This window comes from Gekko japonicus, unplaced genomic scaffold (assembly GCF_001447785.1).
Source record: "Gekko japonicus isolate JY-2015 unplaced genomic scaffold, Gekko_japonicus_V1.1 scaffold448, whole genome shotgun sequence".
Classification (NCBI taxonomy): Eukaryota; Metazoa; Chordata; class Lepidosauria; order Squamata; family Gekkonidae; genus Gekko; species Gekko japonicus.
The window spans coordinates 747557-767946 of record NW_015172018.1 but is presented as its reverse complement, the minus strand read 5'-3'; the positions used below and the strand labels follow the sequence as shown (position 1 = coordinate 767946).

The 20390-nt window shown below is 43.4% G+C and overlaps 1 protein-coding gene across 1 annotated transcript in view; it reads left to right on the top strand.

Annotated features, from left to right (window-relative positions):
* SETD3 (SET domain containing 3) overlaps positions 1-20103 on the top strand; it is a 68170-nt gene extending 48067 nt beyond the window's left edge. Inside the window, exons 8-13 of the mRNA XM_015420478.1 lie at positions 566-680; positions 10627-10701; positions 13463-13629; positions 15267-15352; positions 16441-16601; positions 18790-20103. Coding sequence (XP_015275964.1) covers positions 566-680; positions 10627-10701; positions 13463-13629; positions 15267-15352; positions 16441-16601; positions 18790-19236 — 1051 coding nt within the window. The 3' untranslated portion in view covers positions 19237-20103. The remainder of the gene's footprint in view (positions 1-565; positions 681-10626; positions 10702-13462; positions 13630-15266; positions 15353-16440; positions 16602-18789) is intronic.
* The last annotated feature ends 287 nt before the right edge of the window (positions 20104-20390 follow it).

Below are 20390 nucleotides of genomic sequence, written 5' to 3'. Positions count from 1 at the left end.
TAACTTCAAACTTCTTCAGCTAGCCACTAGCTAGCTATTAGTTTTATGGCTGTTTCTAAATATTGTGGCCATAATATAGTTCTCCTCAATTTTCTTGTTATATTGTCTCTGTCCAGCAGTTAATCTCATGTTTTAGAACATTGTAAAAATAAATGTAAGTATATTTCTTCTTGCAAGTTGCTAGGGACATAGTGGTAACAGAAGGAACAACATTAGTACAAGTTTCCACATGTCTGAATTTGTTCTTTGTTGATGGTGGTTTATTATCTGACTTCTTTAGTGGCGTTATAAAGTAGTCATGTAAATCCTGTGCATTGGTTAAAATGTATTTGGGAAAACACACTGGTACATTTACATTTCACTTATTAAAATAATTTTCAAAAATTAGGATACCGCAGTTTTTTAAAAATAAGAATGTATCATTTTGATTGCCAGTGGTGCACAATTAATAAAGGTCTGAGTACTTTCTGCCACTGGTAGAAAGCTGGGAAAGGATTGGTGTGAGCTGTGTAACTGGTGACTTTTTTCTGTAAAATCCACTGAACTGCATATTTACTGCTTGTAGATGGGCAGTATCATCTGTCATGACGCGACAAAACCAGAGTCCTGCTGAGGATGGTTCCCGGGTTACCTTGGCCCTGATTCCTTTATGGGATATGTGTAACCACACCAACGGGCTGGTAAGAACATTCTTTTTCATTGACTTTTTTCCACCATGGATAAGAACTTTATATGCTTCAAAATGTTTAATTTGCCTCAGTAGATCTGAATGCTGTGTTGTGTAGTTGTTTAAACAAACCAGTATCTTAGATATCTGTATTTTGGGGTTCTTTTACTGGGAAGTGTCTTGTCTTTGACTGGGGTGGTAGTGGTGGTGATATTTCTAATGCTAATTGAAACTGGGCCTTTTGAAATAAGGACTAAAATGTTTTAATGCATATTAAATAGAAGGCTTGTTAAACTGCATTGTTTCGCAGCCATACTTATGATTATGGACTTGGGCATAGACCTGGTTGGTGAACGTGTTGGTATGTAGGATGACTGATCAACCTAAAACCCAGTTCTGGAAAAACTAGTATGTATAGGTGAATCCTTTGAAAATCCAGGACAGGGGTGCCAAGCAATTTCTTTGGTTTGGAAGCTTTCACCAAAGCAAGGAAAGTGTGAAATTCTGTTTACCTTTTTGTAAATATCTTCATCTTCTTGGTCTTAATTTATCTGTTCACTACTGTCTGTTTCTGTGCCCTTCTTGCGATTATTGTTTCTCTGGTACCCGTGTCTTCTGTAAACCCAAATTAAGTCTTCCATTCCCAGACACCATGCTTTCTCCATTACTCCTTTCCTTTGGAATTCTTCAGCTTCATTTGATCACCTGATACTTAAACCTAAGCACTGTCTAGCTGTGGAGTTTTCAGATATGTATTTTATTTTTTTTAGCCTAACAGGTATAACAGTAGAATGGTTTCTGGAAATGAAACTCACTCACCCTAGACGTAAAAAACCAGGGAAGTAGTGTATGAAAAAGTACATGTATGCCATAATGTAGTACATTAAAATATATGATACACACAACTGTGTTTTGTCCTTAAACCAATGATAAAAGTTCAAAGTCTTCTCACCCCAGCTCAGTGTAATTACCTGATTCACTTTATGCCTTTAGGGTTTTTGAACATATAGGACTCATAAACAAGGCCAGTAAGAATAAAATGGCATGGCTCTCTCTCTCGATACTGTATGGTTTCAGTTGTGTCACAATGGGCTCTGAAATACAGACTGAGTTAGATCCTATGCAGTACCAACAGATGCTGCTGCTAGAGGTGTGTCTTTCCCTTCTCCCAGCAGCTGCCTTTGAGTGCTGAAGAGATTATAGCAGGGGTTTGGATGACCTGCATGGGCTGAATGCCGTAGAAAACAGACAGGTACTGTAAGGTGAAGGAAGTGGTCAAAATTGCCCCTCATGCATCTTGTATCACTGGAGCAGAAGGTTTTGGGGATCCAACCCACTGTAGTTCTTAACTTCCCTCATCATTAAAAGGTTGGGCTTTACCAGGGGTCATTTCATAGAAAAAGAGGTGCAGGAAGCTCATTAGCATAACTCATTAGCATAACTCATTTGCATATGCCACACCCCCTGACATCACCGGAAGTGTGTCAGAAGACAACACCCACCGCTCAGGCTCCACTGGAGTGTTTTGGATTGCAAGCTATTGGGAGGGGGGGGACGTGCAGATCTGTCCTCGCAGAGGAGGGAAAGATTGTACCTGAATAAAACTTGGTCTTAAAGGTGCCACTGGACTGTTTTGGACTGGGGGGGGGGGGGGGCGCGCCAATCTACTTTGCAACTTACCTGGCTGCTTCTTGCTCTGACTGAGGGCTGCTGGGAGCAGGGGGTGGGGCTTGTTGCATGTGCATTTTACTGGGCATTTTACTGCTGGAGCTCCATTCCTGTGCGCTCCTGCAGGAAATGACCCCTGGGCATTACAGAAAAATCACTTGTCCATTTCAATTTTGAATTGATATTACCATGTATTTGTCATTTCAGTAAAAGGTGCAAATGTTATGAAATCTTAATTTTATATCTATATACTGTTTCCCATGTGTGTGCCCCCTATCTGTGGATAGTTAAATTCTGCAGATGGGGGCACATGGAGGCAAAAGAGATTTTTCAGCAAAATTAGGGTACTCCCTAAGTTTGCAGAAAAATCTTAACTCTTAAAAAAACTATATGGAGGAGGTTTAAATTCCCTCAAAAATAAAAGAGCGTTCTCTGCTCATACGCAGATAATGCACTTACTGTTGGGAGCTGCAGTGGAGCTTGGCAGTAGTGGCTGCGAGGGAGCCCAGCAGCTGTGAGCCACACAGGGCTCACTGCCTCTGTCAGGGGGGCAGAAGCCTTGGTGGGCCTGGCGGCTGGGAGCCAGGCAGGGCCCACCGCCATTGCCGCTGTTGGTGGGGGGAGAAGCCCTGGCGGGCCCAGTGGCTGGGAGCTGTGCAGGACTCACTGCCATTGCTGCTGTGGGAGGGGGGAGAAGCCTTGTCAAGCCCAGTGGCTGGAGCAGGCCCGTGGGGTGCCTACGAGTGCCCACCACCCTCCCCAAACAGCCCGGCACCCCCAACAAAAATCTTCTGGGTACAGGTCTGTCTGGGAGCCACGCAGGGATCACTGCCACCATTGTCATTGACGGGGGAAGCCTTGGCGAGCTTGGCAGTTGGGGGGAGCAGATGGGGCTTACTTCCATTGATGGTGGGAGGGAGAGGGGGCCGAGAGCCACAGCGACCTGAAGAATTGCAGCAGCGATGGGGGTGTAATTAAGATGAGAAGAGGGATTATCCTTCCCCCCACGGAAGTATTGTGCGTTCCCACTTGTAATATCAAAAGTCCAAGGCAGTGGCCTAGTTCAGCTGTAATAGTCAAACCATGGGTTGCTGCTACGTGAACAAGCCTTGAAGGAAGCTAAAATCTTGATTGGTGTGAACTGTGCCTCTCTCTCCCTCCCATTGTGCATAGTACATGAGTTTCTTTTGGTTCAAGCCAGAAAAATTGTGCTCGGTATTCTCCATGCAAATCAGGATTAAGCCATTGCCTGGAGTCTTTCGAAAGGAATGTGCAAACCATTCAAAATATTGTTCACTGCAGACATAAAAGTAACTAAATTATCTTGCTACCATCATCTAAGACTCAGTCAGTTAACACAATAACAATAGAAGTTTACCAAACAAAGCGATCCTGCTCTGAAATCATAAAACCGATCTCCAGTTAGAACCGGATATGGAACAACTGATTGGTTTAGCATAGGAAAAGGAGTGCGACAAGGATGTATATTGTCACCTGGCTTATTTAATATATATGCAGAGTATATCATGTGAAATGCTGGCCTAGATGAATCACAAGTGGGAATTAAGATTGCTGGGGAAAAGATCAACAACCTCAGATATGCAGACGATACCACTCTAATGGCAGAAAGTGAAGAGGACCTTAAGAGCCTCTTGCTCAGGGTAAAAGAGGAGAGCGCAAAAGTGGGCTTGAAGCTCAACATCAAAAAAACTAAGTTCATGGCATCCAGCCCCATCACTCCTTGGCAAATAGAAGGGGAAGTCGTGGAAGTAGTGACAGACTTCACGTTCCTGGGATCCCAGATCACCGCAGACTGTGACAGCAGCCATGAAATTAAAAGACGCCTGCTCCTTGGGAGGAAAGCGATGGCGAACCTAAACAGCATGATAAAAAGTAGAGACATCACCCTGCCAACAAAAGTCCGCATGGTCAAAGCAATGGTATTCCCAGTAGTCATGTATGGCTGCGAGAGTTGGACTATAAGGAAGGCCGAGCGCTGAAGAATAGATTCTTTTGAACTATGGTGCTGGAGAAGACTCTTAAGAGTCCCTTGGACTGCAAGAAGAACAAATCAGTCAATCCTAAAAGAAATCAACCCTGACTGTTCCATGGAAGGCCAGATAATGAAACTGAAGCTCAAATACTTTGGCCACCAAATGAGAAGGGAGCACTCACTGGAGAAGACCCTGATGCTGGGAAAGATTGAAGGTCAAAGAAGACGGGTACGGCAAAGGATGAGATGGTTAGACAGTGTCATAGATGCAACGAACATGAAGTTGAGCAAACTTCAGAGGACGGCGGAAGACTGGAAGGCCTGGCGTGATCTAGCCCATGGGGTCACAAAGAGTCGGACTTGACTGTGTGACTGAACAACAACAACCCTTGTATTTCCTCACAATGGTGGTAGTCCTGCACAGTTCAGCCTCTAACTGGGGAAGGTCTTGGCCTCTAAACCCTGTTGTTTACCCTCCAGAGTAACTGGTTGGCCTCTGTGTTGCTGAACCAGTCGGACCACTTGTCTGATCCAGGAGTATTCTTCTGAGGTTCTTAATGTTCTCTGCACAATTGACTGAAACTAGAATGAGTCCATTTCCCCTCCATTTAACCCTGATGGTCGGAGTGTTCATCAAAAGTAAAACATATGTCTGGTTGTAATACCATGATATCTGAATTCCTAAGTTAGGTTTTTGGTTCTGTACTTTAAAACAAACAAACAAAACAAAAAAGTGTAAATATTGCCAGTCTGGGTAAGAGATGGCTGCCAAGGATTTTGCTTCTTTCCACCAGTCTTTAAATAGATATGCTTCTGTAGAGGTGAGGACAGTATTTACAGAAATAATGATTTCTATCTTGTTTCCTCTCAATCCTGATTCCTTAGCTGTAGCACTTAATGTAGCACTTTGAAGCATTTAAAACACCGGTCATACATTGCCTAGTATACCAGTTTCTGTAAAAAGTTGCAATCATCTCATGGTGACCCCCATCCATGGGTGTTTTCAGGGCAAGAGACAAGCAGAGGCAGGCTTGCCAATGCCTTCCTCTGCATAGCAACCCCAGTCTTCCTTGTTGGTCTCCCATCCAAGTACTGACCATGGCTGACTCGGCTTAGCTCCCAAGCTCCAATGAGCTCAGGCAGTGGTCTGGAATTACCCCGCCATGACACCCAGGGTGGAGTGAAGGTAGCTGAGAGAGAGTCGCTTGCCTCAGACTGTCTAGTGATTTGTGGCTGATTGGATGGTCTTTGAGCTGGGGACTCTCTGGTTCTCTCAGTGAGCCACTGTACTGCATCAGCTCTAAAGTTGCTCCCGTTGATCTCATTAAATCGTATCATCAATGGCTGCAAGGCCATTTTATTCACCGGGGCTTTTAATGGGGTATAGAGTACAAGAATTTTTTTGGGGGGGAGAGAGGTATCTGCGGTTTTATCTTATTGGTTTTAAATAGCAATGTTTTAACTAACGTGTTAATCCACCTTGAGCCACAAGGAAAGGTGGGATGAAAACATTTTAATCGATAAGCCAGTGTAGGAACCCCATTTCAGCCTTGCTTTTTCATGTGATGGCCCAGAGAATCCTGACTTGCTGCCTGAAAACTGGAAGGTCGGAGGCGTTGTCTACTTTGAAGTCTGCTGAGATGGTGCTGAGATGTTTCTCCAGTCAGTCAGCTATAATGCATCTCTATTCTTGCTCTACCCCACGGGCCTTTTTTTCTCCCCCTCCCACAAGCTAAATAATAAAAAGGCTCTTTTGGTTTTAGTTGGAACTGTGTCCATCCTGCTTTTTCTTGCTTCTGACACTACTAATTAGATCATCCTGGCTCTAAGAACTCTGTCAAGAATCCTGTCTTTGTGCATTTCTCACTGTTACTCCTAAGCAGCATTGTGACTTGACAGTCAGATTGGATACTGGTGCTGTCACGGGTGTGGAGCCCTACTGGGCAGGGAGCATCATCCAGCACAGGCCAAACAAAGGACCCCCCAATGAAACAACATTAAGTTTTGAGGGACGGAGCCGCCGCGGTTACACTTTCATAACAGGCCCACCATGTTTATCAGCTGCTGCTGTTAAAGAGTATAGCTGAAGGAAGCAGGCAAAGTGCTTTCTGTTTTATTGGGGAAATGGGGCTTTCTGGCCCTCCCTCAGCTTGTGGTGGATCACTGGCTTCCACAAACCACAAGCATGACCACAATTGTTTGTTCTGAAATGGCAGGGGCCTGTATTATATCCCTGGCCTTTTTCACTGCTGCTGAATTCTGTGAAACAGACACAAGATAAGGGGCTCCAGTGATACAAGGACGCAGTCCCTCTATGTGTTAAGCTGCGGAGTTCAGCGATGTGGTGCAAATTCTGAAATATTTACCATAGTTAAATGTGTTAATCTCCACTCAAGTGTCTTGCTTCCAAGTTATTATAAAAGCAGAGTGGGTTTTTTCATGTCTTGAAGTTTGAAAATCCCCCAAAGTTTGTCCTTTTAGGTAGGAGAGGATGACAAACATGTTACAGTGCACTTCTTTTAATTTGACACTGGCTGAAGTGCAGGAGCTTGCAATAAAGTGTTAAACTGCAATAAAATACACGGCTTGCAAGCTGCAATTTAACTCCTTGTAGTATACCTCTGTTATACTAATTTAATATTGTCTGCATGTAGTGGATTCTTGCACAGCAGGTATTTTATCGTTTCTTCTACTGGGTTTAATATAAATATCCCCCCCCCCCCCCCCCCCCGGTTTGTTGATCAGGGTTTAGTAGTAGTGGGTGGTGTCATAAATATATATCAGTCCATTTTCTCCAAAGCTCCATTGAAATCACATTCAGAATAAAAACTGAACATTTACAAAGTGCAATCTATAAAACAATACAGTCAGTGTAAACAATTCTATAATGAAACACAGTGAAGAATAAAAATACTGTCAGCCTTCTTGGTTCTTGAGAGATACTCTAAACAGGGCTGCCAAACAAGCACAGAACTCTGTCCACACAGTTGATCGCAAAGGAGTGGGCAGGGGTGGTGAGAGAAGTTGCTGGCACAGGGCATGGTGTTAGTCTGAAAAGGATTGTTGTGTTCAGGAAGCTCTGTGCAGACTGGGTTTGTTCTTCTTACCTAGCGTAAAAGATCACAGCTTGCATAAAGTAGCAATGGCCATTCTCCCATTCTTCCCAGTATAATACGCTGCAGCCTGTGATTGTTTGCCCTGGGCAACATCTAAACCTGATTGGTTCACAAAGAGCATCTGATTCCTGATACTCTCCTGCTGGCCTGAAAGACAACTTAAAAAAAAATCTAGCTTATTCTTATCATCTTATGTGGAAAGAGAGACAGTATCTGTAATCCAGACCAGTATTGTATTATAACATGTAACTCATATTTTAGCATTAAGGTGGCTTAGGATAAATAAAAAGCCACTCAGTGAATTTCTTTTTTATCCTACCCTGGCACATTAGGCTGTTCTAACTGGGTTATTAGTTATTTGTAACTTTACCATCATGTAGATGGGAATGTTTCTCTGGAGTTTAATGAACATCGAGGAATATAGTTATGAATTTGAGGAAATGGGGGATCCCTGTTTGCAGTCAGAATTGTCCATTAGTTCTTTGGATTTCTCAGAGCACCATGCTGTGAGGTTCTCCCACCCTGTCTGTAGGTCTTCTCTTCCAACCCCCTCCCCCAGCTTCCACTAAATCTGGCGATTTAGCTCTTGGCACTTCTCCTGTTGAGGTGCTTAGGGTCTCCCATGCTAGACAGCTTGATCTCCCAGGTACTAAAAAATGGAGGAAAACAGTCCATGTGGGCACCGGTTGTGTGTGTTGGGGGGAGAGAACAGGTTAATTGAACTTTAAAAATCCAACATGGTCTCCCAGGCAACAGCAGTGAGATATCAGCTTCACAGGGCACCATGGAATACCTATCCCTGCTCCTGGCAAAGACGGCAACCCAGCAACAGCACATTTTAAAAAAGATCCTGCAGTACATGTAAAAGCAAAACAGCACACAGCCACACAGCTCCTCAATGAATCAAGCTCCCTGCAGAAAGCCTGAATCTCACAAATGTCTCTAAACGCCGGTATTGGAAATGGAGGAATGAAATATGTAGCCTACAGCCAAAAGGCACACGTGCTGCAAAGCCAGCCACCAAAATTCCATATTTCAAAGCTTAACCTTGGAAGCCAGGGTGGTGTAGTGATTAAGAGCAGTGGACTCTAATCTGGAGCACCAGGTTTGATTCCCCACTTCTCCACATAAAGCCTGCTGGGTGACTCTGGACCAGTAACAGTTCTCTCAGAACTCTCTCAGCCCCACCTGCCTCACAGGGTGCCTGTTGTGAGGACAGGAAGGGAAGGCGATTGTAAACCACTTTGAGACTCCTTAGGCTAGAGGAAAAAAATCAACTCATAAAATCATAGAGTTGGAAGGGACCTCCAGGGGCATCTTGTCCAACCCACTGCACAATGCAGGAAATTCAGAAATACCTCCTCACATACCCCCAATGACTCCTGCTCTATGCCCAGAAGAGGGCAAAAAAGAAAAAAAAAGAAAAGCCTTCCAGGATCCCTGGCCAAATTGGCCTGGAAAAAATTTCTTCCTGCCCCAAAGTGGCAATCAGCATTTCCCTGGGCATGTAAGAAAGGGCCACAAGAACTAAGCACTGAGGCAACCCTTCCTGCCCTCCATCTCATGATCTGCCTAAGTTCACACAATCAGCATTGCTGTCAGATGGTCATCTAGCCTCTGTTTGAAAACCTCCAAAGAAGGACGGCCCACCACCTCCCAAGGAAGCCTGTTCCACTGAGGAACTGCTTTAACTGTCAGGAAGATCTTCCTAATGTTTAGCTGAAAACTCTTCTGATTTAATTTCAACCCGTTGTTTCTGGTCTGACCTTCTGGGGCAACAGAAAACAACTCTGCACCATCCTTTATATGACAGCCCTTCAAGGACTTGAAGATGGTTATCATATCCCCTCTCAGTCATCTCCTCTCCAGGCTAAACATACCTAGCTCCTTCAGCCTTTCCTCATAGATCTTGGTCTCCAGACCCTTCACCATCTTTGTTGCCCTCCTCTGGACACGTTCCAGCTTGTCTATATCCTTCTTATATTGTGGTGCCCAAAACTGAAACTCTTCTTCTTGAAACGCCTAAAATGCAGGCTACAGTGCTTCCAGGATTGCATTAAACAGCTTTTAGGCAGAACCTATGTCTGAAAAATTGTCCTTTCCCATGTTGTCAGTAACGGTATGTTGCATGTGATTGAGAAACCTCCCAACTTTGTGAAAATCATGCTATGAGGGCTGCTTCCATGTTAACATGATCCTCTTAAGTCCTTGTGTTTTTAAAAAAAATATGATTGGGGGGGTAAACCCTTCCTCTTGTGACTGTTTCCACAGAAAAAAAAATCCCTTCAGCATCTAAGAATAATTACCCAAGTTTCAGATAAAGGGATTATTTGCAAGTAAATTGGAGTCCTCGGAAGAGAGTATCCCCCAAAGAGTCACAGTTATCCACTCCTTTTGATTTAAAGAGATGAAAAATGCACTGAGAGTTGAAGTGTATGACACAGAATCTAGTTCTTACAGTGCAGTGCTGTGGAGTGCCTCATGGGAGTGACTGGGAACTCAACAGGGTTAGCTCAGGACCAGCAGTAGTAGTCTGAGAGGGTATCTTTCAGAACTTTCCCCTTATCTCAAGTAAGTAGATTTCTTCCTTCCATATCTGTAATGCAGAGATTTACTGTTCATAAATTAGGGCCGATTTCCCACAGTACCCTCTTAATGGGGGAATACATATAATCAAACTTCCCGCTGCCTGATTCAGACAGACAGCGACTGGGGAACACTTCGTAGCATGCTTACTCTCTTCTTGCTTTACCTGGTGACTCTGAGCATGGAGACTTTCTGGACCACGTCCACTAATGCTTGCTCTCTTTCATTAGTGGCTGGCTTTCCTGAGTAAATAGTTGGGATTAGGGGATGTGGAGGGAAGGGATATCTTTCTGCTTGCGCAGGATGGCACTGCCGCTGGTGGAGAGGATGAGCAAGGATAAATGGAAAACCGTCTCCGTTAGCCGCTGCTTGGTTTGGTAATGAGGAAGGGAAGGTGGCTTGTTGGCACCTGTTTCTGCATGGAGAAGGGAGCAGTGGAGTGGCCTTTAAAGTTTCTGATTTCAGTTCATTTCTGTAACCTTTAAAGAAGTTAGCCTCCACAATATCTTGAGTTCGCACTCACCTCTTTTCATAAAGCAGATCTATAAAAACAGGGTGAACTTTTAATTTTATCCCTTTTTCTATCCCTTGGCTAGATCACTACTGGTTACAACTTAGAAGACGATCGTTGTGAATGTGTAGCGCTCCAAGATTTTAAGCCTGGAGAACAGGTAATCTTCAGATGCTTTTTTTTGGGGTGTGTGTGTGTGATGATTTTCTATATATAAAACGTATTATGCATTTCAGTGCCCTGAAGAAAAGAGGTTTTGTAGAGCTGTTTAGCTACGTGTAAACACAAAAACGCAAACAGTTTTAATTTAGCTTAATGAGTCCTGCTGGCTTGTACTAGAAATGTTCCTGTGAGACTTTCCTTACAAAGATTTTTTCTTCTTAAAATACGTTGATCAGAGCTGTGAATATGGGGGGGGGGGAACAGAACTCTCTTGAATGCTAACATAAACTGCATTTGTCAGTGCAAAGGAAGAAGAATGGCCTGCTTCCATCCATAGCATACCTTACACTTTTGCCATGAGTCATTTGACCAGTTTATTTTGTGAATGATTGTGGGAGTGGTAGGCAGGTATACATATCTGAGGTGAGATTGCTTAAAAGATCTGACCTGAGCATTATCATTTGTTCAGCATTTTGTAGTCTGACATTACTTAGTTCTCATTCATCTGCTACCTGACTGCTTACCACTTATCTGTCCAGAAAATAAAAAGGTCGGCACCAACTGATTTGGCTTGTAAGCCACATTCTCCAAGGGATGCCTAGTTTCTCTTCACATGCTCAGTGTCTGCTTCCAGCATTCAGCTCCCCTATCCAAGACTGGTGCTGCCCAGTCTGTGCGTTGACTCCTTAACTCTTGGATAACAGAAGAAAAATAGACCCTTGTTCGCTAAAGAGATTTACTTTGCACACTTTGATACCTATATGGGGAAAAACTCCTTCCTGTTCACCCCTCCCCCACCCCCGGATGCAAAAATCCAGGCACCCAGATTCAACTAGGGCTGGTGAACAGAGTGCAGATCATGTGCCAGGAGTCCCTCTCCATGAAGTAGGAGCTGGCTGTCTGGGAAGCCCTGGGGAATTATCCTGGACCCACCTGGGTCTGTTGGGAGTAGTGAAAAACAGAACTTGCTTAAAGTCTGCCTTTGGCACCCATATCCAAAAGGCTGGGGCAGAGTTCCTTGACTCTCTGCTTACCAGTGCAACACATTTCTTTACAGTCTAAATTCCAGTGAGGTTCCTCCTCCCCTGTATTCTACTCTTCACAGAATATCCTCCTCTTTAGTCGTCCTGATTTTGTTCCTTTCCTGTCTGAGTTTGTTCCTTCAGATTGTATTTCCATAGTGCAGCTTGGTCTCCATAACTCTCTGCACTCTCTCAAGCAGAGGTAGAGGTTAGCTAGTGGCAGAGGCCTGGTCAGTGCCTCCTTTTCATCTTTCCCTCGGCAGATCAGAACACGCCTGTTCTCACTGGAGTTTGTAGATTTCCCAGATAATTTCACTGGCTTCTGAGGTTTGCAATCCCTGGCCTCTCAAATTTGTCCCATGTCTAACCATGCATGCATCTGCAAAATGGAAAGTAGTTTTTGCTTATCTCCCCACCACCCCAGTGTGCACACACGCGCGCGCGCACACACACATATTTCTCAGTATTCCTTTGCATATCCTCATGAGGACGAGGTTTATGGAACGCTCCTCATCCAGAATAAATCATCCAAAAATCTTGTAACACAGATTATTGTTGTCTAGCTGTATACGTGAGCTCGTAGGGTCTCTGCAGTTCTCTCTGTCCAGTAGTTGTACTTCAGTGAACTCAGAGACCAAAGGAGAAAAAAGGAGCTTAATGCAAGTACTGTTGGTGGCTTTTCAAAAAGCAAAGACAGCTGACCTGGGGGGAACCTGTGGTCAATAGAGTTATCTCTATATTGATTTTAGATTGAAGCATGGTAGTATGATTGTAGCAACTTCTTGAGGCCATGCATACGCAGACGCACACCAGCTATTCACATGGGATAAAAATGTTCTTTTAGGTCCTTTCTGCACTTAGGTCCTTTTCTCCTCCCTGGTTTTATCAGAGTTCAACTCGCGACACAATACCTTGCAGTTATCCCTGGTTATAGCAGTATCCATTTATTCCGGTACAAGTGTGGGGGGAAACTGGGGTGACCTCAATGTAATGTGGAAACAAAAAATACCCCGAGATAATTACAGGGGTGAACTCAAGTGTAATGTAGAATGTAAATTCAGGGACAGGGCTGAACCAGGATTTAAGGTCTAGTGTGGAATCACCCTTTGTTCAGTATTTAATCACAGCAGTCCCTTACTGTCTTGGTCAAGTATTAATGGAACAGTGGTTCAAGTTTTTCCATAGTTGGTTTCAGTGTTCTGTATGCTCTTCCCCTTCTTAACCTCCACAGAATGATTCATAAAATTTTACTTGTAACTGGGAGGTATGGACCGCCAAACTGCACAGCAGGGTCCCAGTTTCTGCCGTGGATAGCAAAGATCCGTGAGGCCAAGCCACTTGCAGGAAACCTCCAGTTTTGCTCATAGTACTTGGATTTGGGGAAAGGCTGCAGACATGCATGAATTATGCTGTCCCAGACTGGTGCTTTCTAATGTGCAGCCAGGAGAGGAACTCCGAGCATACATGAATAGAGGATTCTACTTTGATCATATTAGAGGTTCATTAATTATAGGCCGAGCCTTTGGCTAGTACTTTTGAGTAAGAGCAATTCCTTAGGGTTAAAGGTTGCATTGTGCATCATTTAAAGGTGGTACTCTCACAAGCATTGTGCTCTGCAGGACTATAGTGTTGGGTTGAGTTTGGGGGGGGGGGGGTCTGATATGCAATTTGTGTCATTCTTGAGAGTTCATCTTAAGCTATTTTTCTGTCCCTTCACTTCTCTTTTCATCCTACTAGATTTACATTTTTTATGGCACTCGGTCAAATGCTGAATTTGTGATCCACAGTGGGTTTTTCTTTGATAATAATTCGCATGACAGAGTGAAAATAAAGCTTGGAGTGAGTAAAAGTGACAGGCTGTATGCTATGAAGGCAGAGGTCTTAGCTCGCGCTGGCATCCCAACGTAAGTCAAACGGAAAGAAATGGCTTTTATCTTAAAATATTTCAAGCTCTTAAGGTCCAGTAGAACATGGTAACATAGCTGTTCTTTAGTAATGTAGGTAGAGTTAATGTTTCTCAGAGTAAATAATTATGGTTCAGTGTGTTTACCAACAGAATTCTTTATCTCTTGGGAGTAGAAGAGCCATTAGGCTATTTTTACTTGTCCAGTCACCATAACACTGTTTTTGTGGTCTTTGTGACCTACACTGGCTTCTAGTATCCTTCATTTTTAAACCATGTATTCGAATTCATTGTGAACAGTTTTGAACTCTTTTTTTAAAGAAAAGGGCTATAATGATCGTCATTTTATTGGTTGTTCATCATTTTTATTAGCTTAAGATATGAGTTCTTCTAGTGAAAAGCAAGATTTGGCCATTGTCACCTACACAGTGATCACATCTAGGTTAGATTGCTGCAACATGCTCTTCATGGGGGGGAATGCCTTTGAAAGAGTCCTGAAGCTTCAATTAGTGCAGAATGCAGCAGCCCTGTTGCTGATTGGCACTAATGACAAAGATTATATTATGTCTGTCTAGGACAACTACACTGGCTGCATAGTCACTTCTGAGCCCAATTCATACATATGAAGCTGCCTTATACTGAACCAGACCCTTGCTCTATGAAGGTCAGTATCGTCTACTCTGGCAGCAGCTCTCCAGTGTCTCAAGTAGAGATCGCTCACGTCACATACTGCCTGATCCCTTTTAACTGGAGATGCTGTGGCTTAAACCTGGGATCTTCTGCATGCAATGCAAATGCTCTACCACTGAGCCACGGCCCCTTACCATAGTGCCATTTATTAGCTTTAAAAGCCTAAAACATCTTGGAACCGGGATATCTAAAAGCCCACCTGGCTCCCACACACACTGGCACATCAGTTGAGATCTTCCTCTCAGGCCCTGCTCTGTCTCCCTCCGTAAATGGAGAGAAGATGAACCAATAGCAAGAGGGGGGGGGGGCTTTTCTGTTCTTGCACTCCAGTTACGGAATGCGCTTCTGCCATCTGTTTGCCTGGCACTGACCTTTGTAAGCTCTTGGCACCAGGTCAGTACTTGTTTACCTGCGTAATTTTGAGGGTTTTAATCTTTCTATTAATTTATTTTTTATTTTACAAAATTTAAATTCCACCTTTCTGCCCTTACGAGGGGCGGAATATTTATTTATTTTGTGTGTGTGTGCGCGCACACACGCACGAACGCACGCACACACACACTGTGTCCTGTGTTTTGTAAGCCTGCATTGGCTTGCCAGTGCAGGATATACATAGTTAAAATAGAATTAGTAATGACTTTTTGAACTGTTACTAGTAATTAATATGCTATTGTTCATTTTCTGGGATTTGAACTGTTACTAGTAATTAATATGCTATTGTTCATTTTCTGGGATTTGGAATTGAGACTTGAGAACAATTTGACATATATAAAATAACAGCAAGTTTTAAACGGCTTATGGCCAAGATAAATTATTCAAATTTGTATTGAAGAGGAGTACCTTCAGGAGAATGCTCAACAGCCAGACTTACTCTAGGTTAAGGGAGTTTATGCTGGAATGATTTTCAAGGTACTATAAACTGACTGTCTCATTCACTGTTTTTGTTAGTTCCAGTGTGTTCGCCTTGCATTCAACTGAGCCCCCAATCTCTGCCCAGCTTCTGGCTTTCCTTCGAGTGTTTTGTATGACTGAAGGTAAAACCCAAACCAGAATCTTAAGAACAATCGTATCTGTTTAGTTGTGTGAAGGTCAAAACTGAGAAATGAAACGAAGGGCGGGGGAAAGCTCAGCCTTGCAAATAAGTCCAGTGAGTTGCTGGTCCACAATTTATTTATTTATTGAGGTTCATCAGACCACACACAGCCCTGCTACTCCTTTATTGTCAAAGAACAAAACCTGCCTTCCAGTTCACCAAGGTTTATCTTCCTGGTTGACGGGGGGCAATTTGCAAATGTTTTATAGTTTGAAAAACCAAGATATAGTTTATTTGTCTTTCTTCCTTGTCCCCCAAAGACCTGGGGGGTGATACACTGGGGAAGGTGATGGAGTGTAAAGAAAAGTGAGCAAGCTGTGTTTAAGATATTTATGTTAAAGGATTAAGCTGCCTTAGGCTGTAGTCCTTTGGACGATTACCTGGAAGAGACACCCAAACTACACGTTTTCATATAACATAGGATCATTACAGGGACTTGAAATCATATGGCAGCTGTGAGTTTCCCATGGGAATTCAATTCTGAAGTGCTTCAGGGGCCTGTTTTGGATTGGGACCATGATGTTGGGAAGAAGGGGTTTCATCCTCTCCCCCCCTGCTGTTTTCCCAGCCTGAAACAGCCCAAAGTGATTTTATTGCCCCCATGAGGGAGTGTTTGTACTTCAGGAAGACAGTGGTGGTGGTGGGGGGGGAGGCTGAAGTCACTTGTACCAAAGTCCCCATGGGGAGTTTCTAGCTGCTGTTCTGCTGCAAGTCCTTGCGGTGATTGCCTGTTACATGTAATGTGTAGTTTTGCTCTCCATTGCTTTCTCCTTGTGGGTGGCTTGCTTCCCATTAATCCAACATCAGGCCATGTACTTGCCTTGTCGGTGGTCAGGATTAGTAGAGCAATTACTGGCCCTGCTTTCTGGATTAGTGACCAAAGTGTATAATAGAATGATTAGGAACTTTGGCTCTGAAACAGAGATTGGAAAGCAGCGGCTCTGCAGAATCCCTTTATTCACGGTGAAATTTTCTTTGCTTTGGTCAGAATATTTAGGGAAATTGCTGAAGGCTCTTTCCTTCTTGCAGATGAGCTGAAAGAACATTTGATAGGGGAACATGCAATTGACCGAATCTTCACCCTTGGAAATTCTGAGTTCCCTGTGAGCTGGGACAATGAGGTGAAACTTTGGACATTCCTTGAAGCCCGGGCATCTCTCCTGTTGAAAACCTACAAGACCACTGTTGCAGTAAGACTTCTATGAGCATGTGCTTTCACCTGTCTTCACAGTCAGCTTGGTCTAAAGCCCCAACTAGCTGTAATGAGCGTTACCCATTAAAAGTTTTTCCCTTCCTGTGAAGTCTTCTTTCTCGGAGAAATAATTAGTGAAGTTAATGATTCTGCTTTGCTGTTGTACTACTGTTGTTGTTTTTCTCGTAAACCTTTGTTTCTGGAAATGGAGCTTGATCCACAGAACGCACTTTGGGGCGTCTGAGGAGTTCTTCCTGGCAATCACTTCTGTCTTAAAACCTGGGCATTTCAAAAGCGGTCTTGTACACAACGCAAGCAGCTTGTTGTGCAGTGAGGAGTTGGAGGAGATAGGTTTTTTTGTTCATGGTTTATTTAATTCAGATATTTATATCCTATCTTTCCTTGCGGCTCCAAGTGGCTTGCAAATCATAATTTAAAAATATCCTGGTTTAAAACATAAAAAGTAGATAACCCCCTCCCTCAGAAAGGTACCTCCACTCTGTAAAGGTGCCTCCAAGCTGCAAAGAAAGTGGCCATGCAGCATCTCTTGAAAATTTCTAAAGACGGTGCCTCCCTTCCAGGAAGGTCCAAACTTCAGTGACTGCTAGGTTCTGTAAAAGGTTCTGCGAGAGCCAGTGCGGTGTCGTGACTAGAGGGCTAGACGGGGACCTGGGAGACCCAGGTTTGAGACCTCACTCTGCTGTGGAAGTTTGCTGGGTGATCGTGGGCCAGTCACACAGCCTAACCTCCCTCCCAGAGTTGTCATGAGGATAAACTAAAGGAGAGAACAATGTATGTCACTTTGGGTTCCCACTGGGGAGAGAGTGGAGATCTAAAGAGAGCCAGTTTGGTGTAGTGCTTAAGTGCACGGGCTCTAATCTGGGAGAACCGGGTTTGATTCCCCACTCCTCCACTCGCACCTGCTGGATGACCTTGGGCAAGCCATAGTTCTGTCAGAGGTGTTCTTGAAAGAGCAGTTTCTGTCAGAGCTCTCTCAGCCCCATCTACCTCACAAGCTGTCTGTTGTGAGGAGGGGAAGGGAAAGGAGTTTGTAAGCCGCTCTGAGACTCCTCTGGGTAGTGAAGGGCGGGGTATAAATCCAATCTCTTTTTCTTCTTCTTCTTCTAAATAAATACCAATGAAAGCCCCATGCTAAATGTTACTTGCTCAGTGTAATGCAACTGCCTATTGTCCTTTATGCCTGGGAATTCCTTCCAGAAAATTTAGGTGGTGCCATCCTTCTTCAAAACCCGCTTCACTCATGAGAGTAACTCACCTTAACTCAGTGCTCCGGTAGTTTTCATTCCTGACTGCAAGAAGTCCTAAGTATATAATATAACTGAATTTGCTCACATTCATCCCTTTGCTCCCTTTTTCTATTCCTGCCCTCCTTTTCTCTCCCATCTGTTGCTTTAAACTGTAAGATCATGGGGTAGTAGCCTGTAAAGTGCCATATAAATGGATGTCAACCATGAATAAACCTGGCAGCATAGATGCTGTTTACAACTTTAAACCAAAGCCATGTTTAGATTTTGGTACATCTTGATTTTTTTTTTTTCCTCTTTCCCCTTCCTCTGCCCTCTAGGAAGATAAATCCTTTTTGGAAACACATGACCTTACCTGCCATGCGACAATGGCTATTAAATTGCGTTTAGGTGAGAAAGAAATTTTGGAGAAGGCAGTCAAGAGTGCGGCTGTCAACAGAGAGTACTACAGCAAACAAATGTCAGAAGGAGCTCTCCTTCCCAAGTACGAAGAAAGTAATATTGCCTTGCTAGAGAACACTGTAGCGGACTCGAGGCTCCCAATCGTCTTGATCCTTTATGCCTGGGAATTCCTTCCAGAAAATTTAGGTGGTGCCATCCTTCTTCAAAAGTAACTCATCTTAACTCAGTGCTCCGGTAGTTTTCATTCCTGACTGCAAGAAGTCCTAAGTATGTAATGTAACTGAATTTGCTCACATTCATCCCTTTGCTCCCTTTTTCTGTTCCTGCCCTCCTTTTCTCTCCCATCTGTTGCTTTAAACTGTAAGATCTTGGGGTAGTAGCTTGTAAAGTGCCATATAAATGGATGTCAGCCATGAATAAACCTGGCAGCATAGACACTGTTTACAAAACCAAAGCCATGTTTAAATTTTGGTACATCTTGATATTTTTTTCCTCCTCTCCCCTTCCTCTGCCCTCTAGGAAGATAAATCCTTTTTGGAAACACATGACCTTACCTGCCATGCGACAATGGCTATTAAATTGCGTTTAGGTGAGAAAGAAATTTTGGAGAAGGCAGTCAAGAGTGCGGCTGTCAACAGAGAGTACTACAGCAAACAAATGTCAGAAGGAGCTCTCCTTCCCAAGTACGAAGAAAGTAATATTGCCTTGCTAGAGAACACTGTAGCGGACTCGAGGCTCCCAATCGTCTTGAGAAACTTGGAGGAAGAACCAGAGGAGCAGGAGGACTTAAAGATTGAAGAAGCAATTGGTGCGGAAGTGGCAGAGAATGGTTTTGTGAACGGCGACAGTGCTTTGCTCAATGGGACCAAATTGGAAACTGAAAATCTAAATCGAGAGGAAGGCAGCAGAGAGACTGAAGATGCCAAAGAATCTTCTTCAGACAGTACTGATGAGGTTAAAGAGTAGTCCTAAAATAGTTTTGCCTTCATTGTGAAATTGAAAACTAGCAGGTGTTTCCCCCCCCCCCACTTTCAAACAGTGATTTACATTGGTGTGTTTCCTAACATTTCTTTCTGCAGAAGAAAATGGGGTTTTTTGTTTGTTTTTGCTGCTTTGTAATAAACAAAGATTTTTAAGTTATTTAAAAGATTTAGCTTCCCTTTCCTGTTAAGATTGCCATCTTGCTTTTGGGGATGGTGCAGGGGGGGAGAGGCCTTCGGAAGATTTTGTGACCCTTTGTTTGGGGAAGCCTGGGGAAGAGGTCAGCTCTGTTAGCTGTCTTTCCATTCTGTGTACTCTGACTTCTGAAACATGAAGTTTGTTCATTGCGTCTTGCCAAAGGAGAGGGCAAGAAGCCGATTCTGACTGTTTTATGTAAGCAGAGAACAGAGCGCCACAAAGAGTGGATTAAAAAGATTGCACAGGGGAGATTCTTGGTCTGTATAGAGCCTGGAATACCATTCCTTTAAAAGGTAAGGTGGCAACCTTATTTTCATTAGATTTCAGCTGTTGATAAGAATTCTAATTACAGTGGTTTCTAAGAATTTTGGTTTATTTTATGGTTTTTGTTTACTGTGCAACAGCTTTTCGGTGTTTTCTTTTATTTTTTTTCTTCCTGAATCAAAGTGCATAACTACGGTACACTCTCCACTTAATTTTTAAAATGCTGATTTTTTTTTTATGACACTGTTTTATTTCCGACACCTTAGATGGCGATGAAGAGGTTGGGAATGGATCCACCAGCCCACAGCTTTAAACCACATTATTCAAAGTGAGGTTGCTCCTCAGCTTTCTTTCAGATTTTCACAAATAGCTAGAGATTTTCAAAGCTACACTTTTGACTAAGAAAAATTATTAAAAGTAAAACTTGATTTAATTTGTGTCTCCTATTTTTTTCCCATTCTTGTTTCCATCGTTATCAGCACACAACGTTAACGCCACAACCTGATTTTAGAATTTTGCCTTGGGACAAATGTTTCAGGGGAAGTAGGGTGGTGGTGGTGGTGGTAAGCCCTAGCATTTTACCCCATAATGCTTTAAGCCCATTCATTTGTACCACAATGGAGAAAAAGTTAGCCACATCAAAGTATCTATCTTGTAGAGCTCATCCGAAACAGACA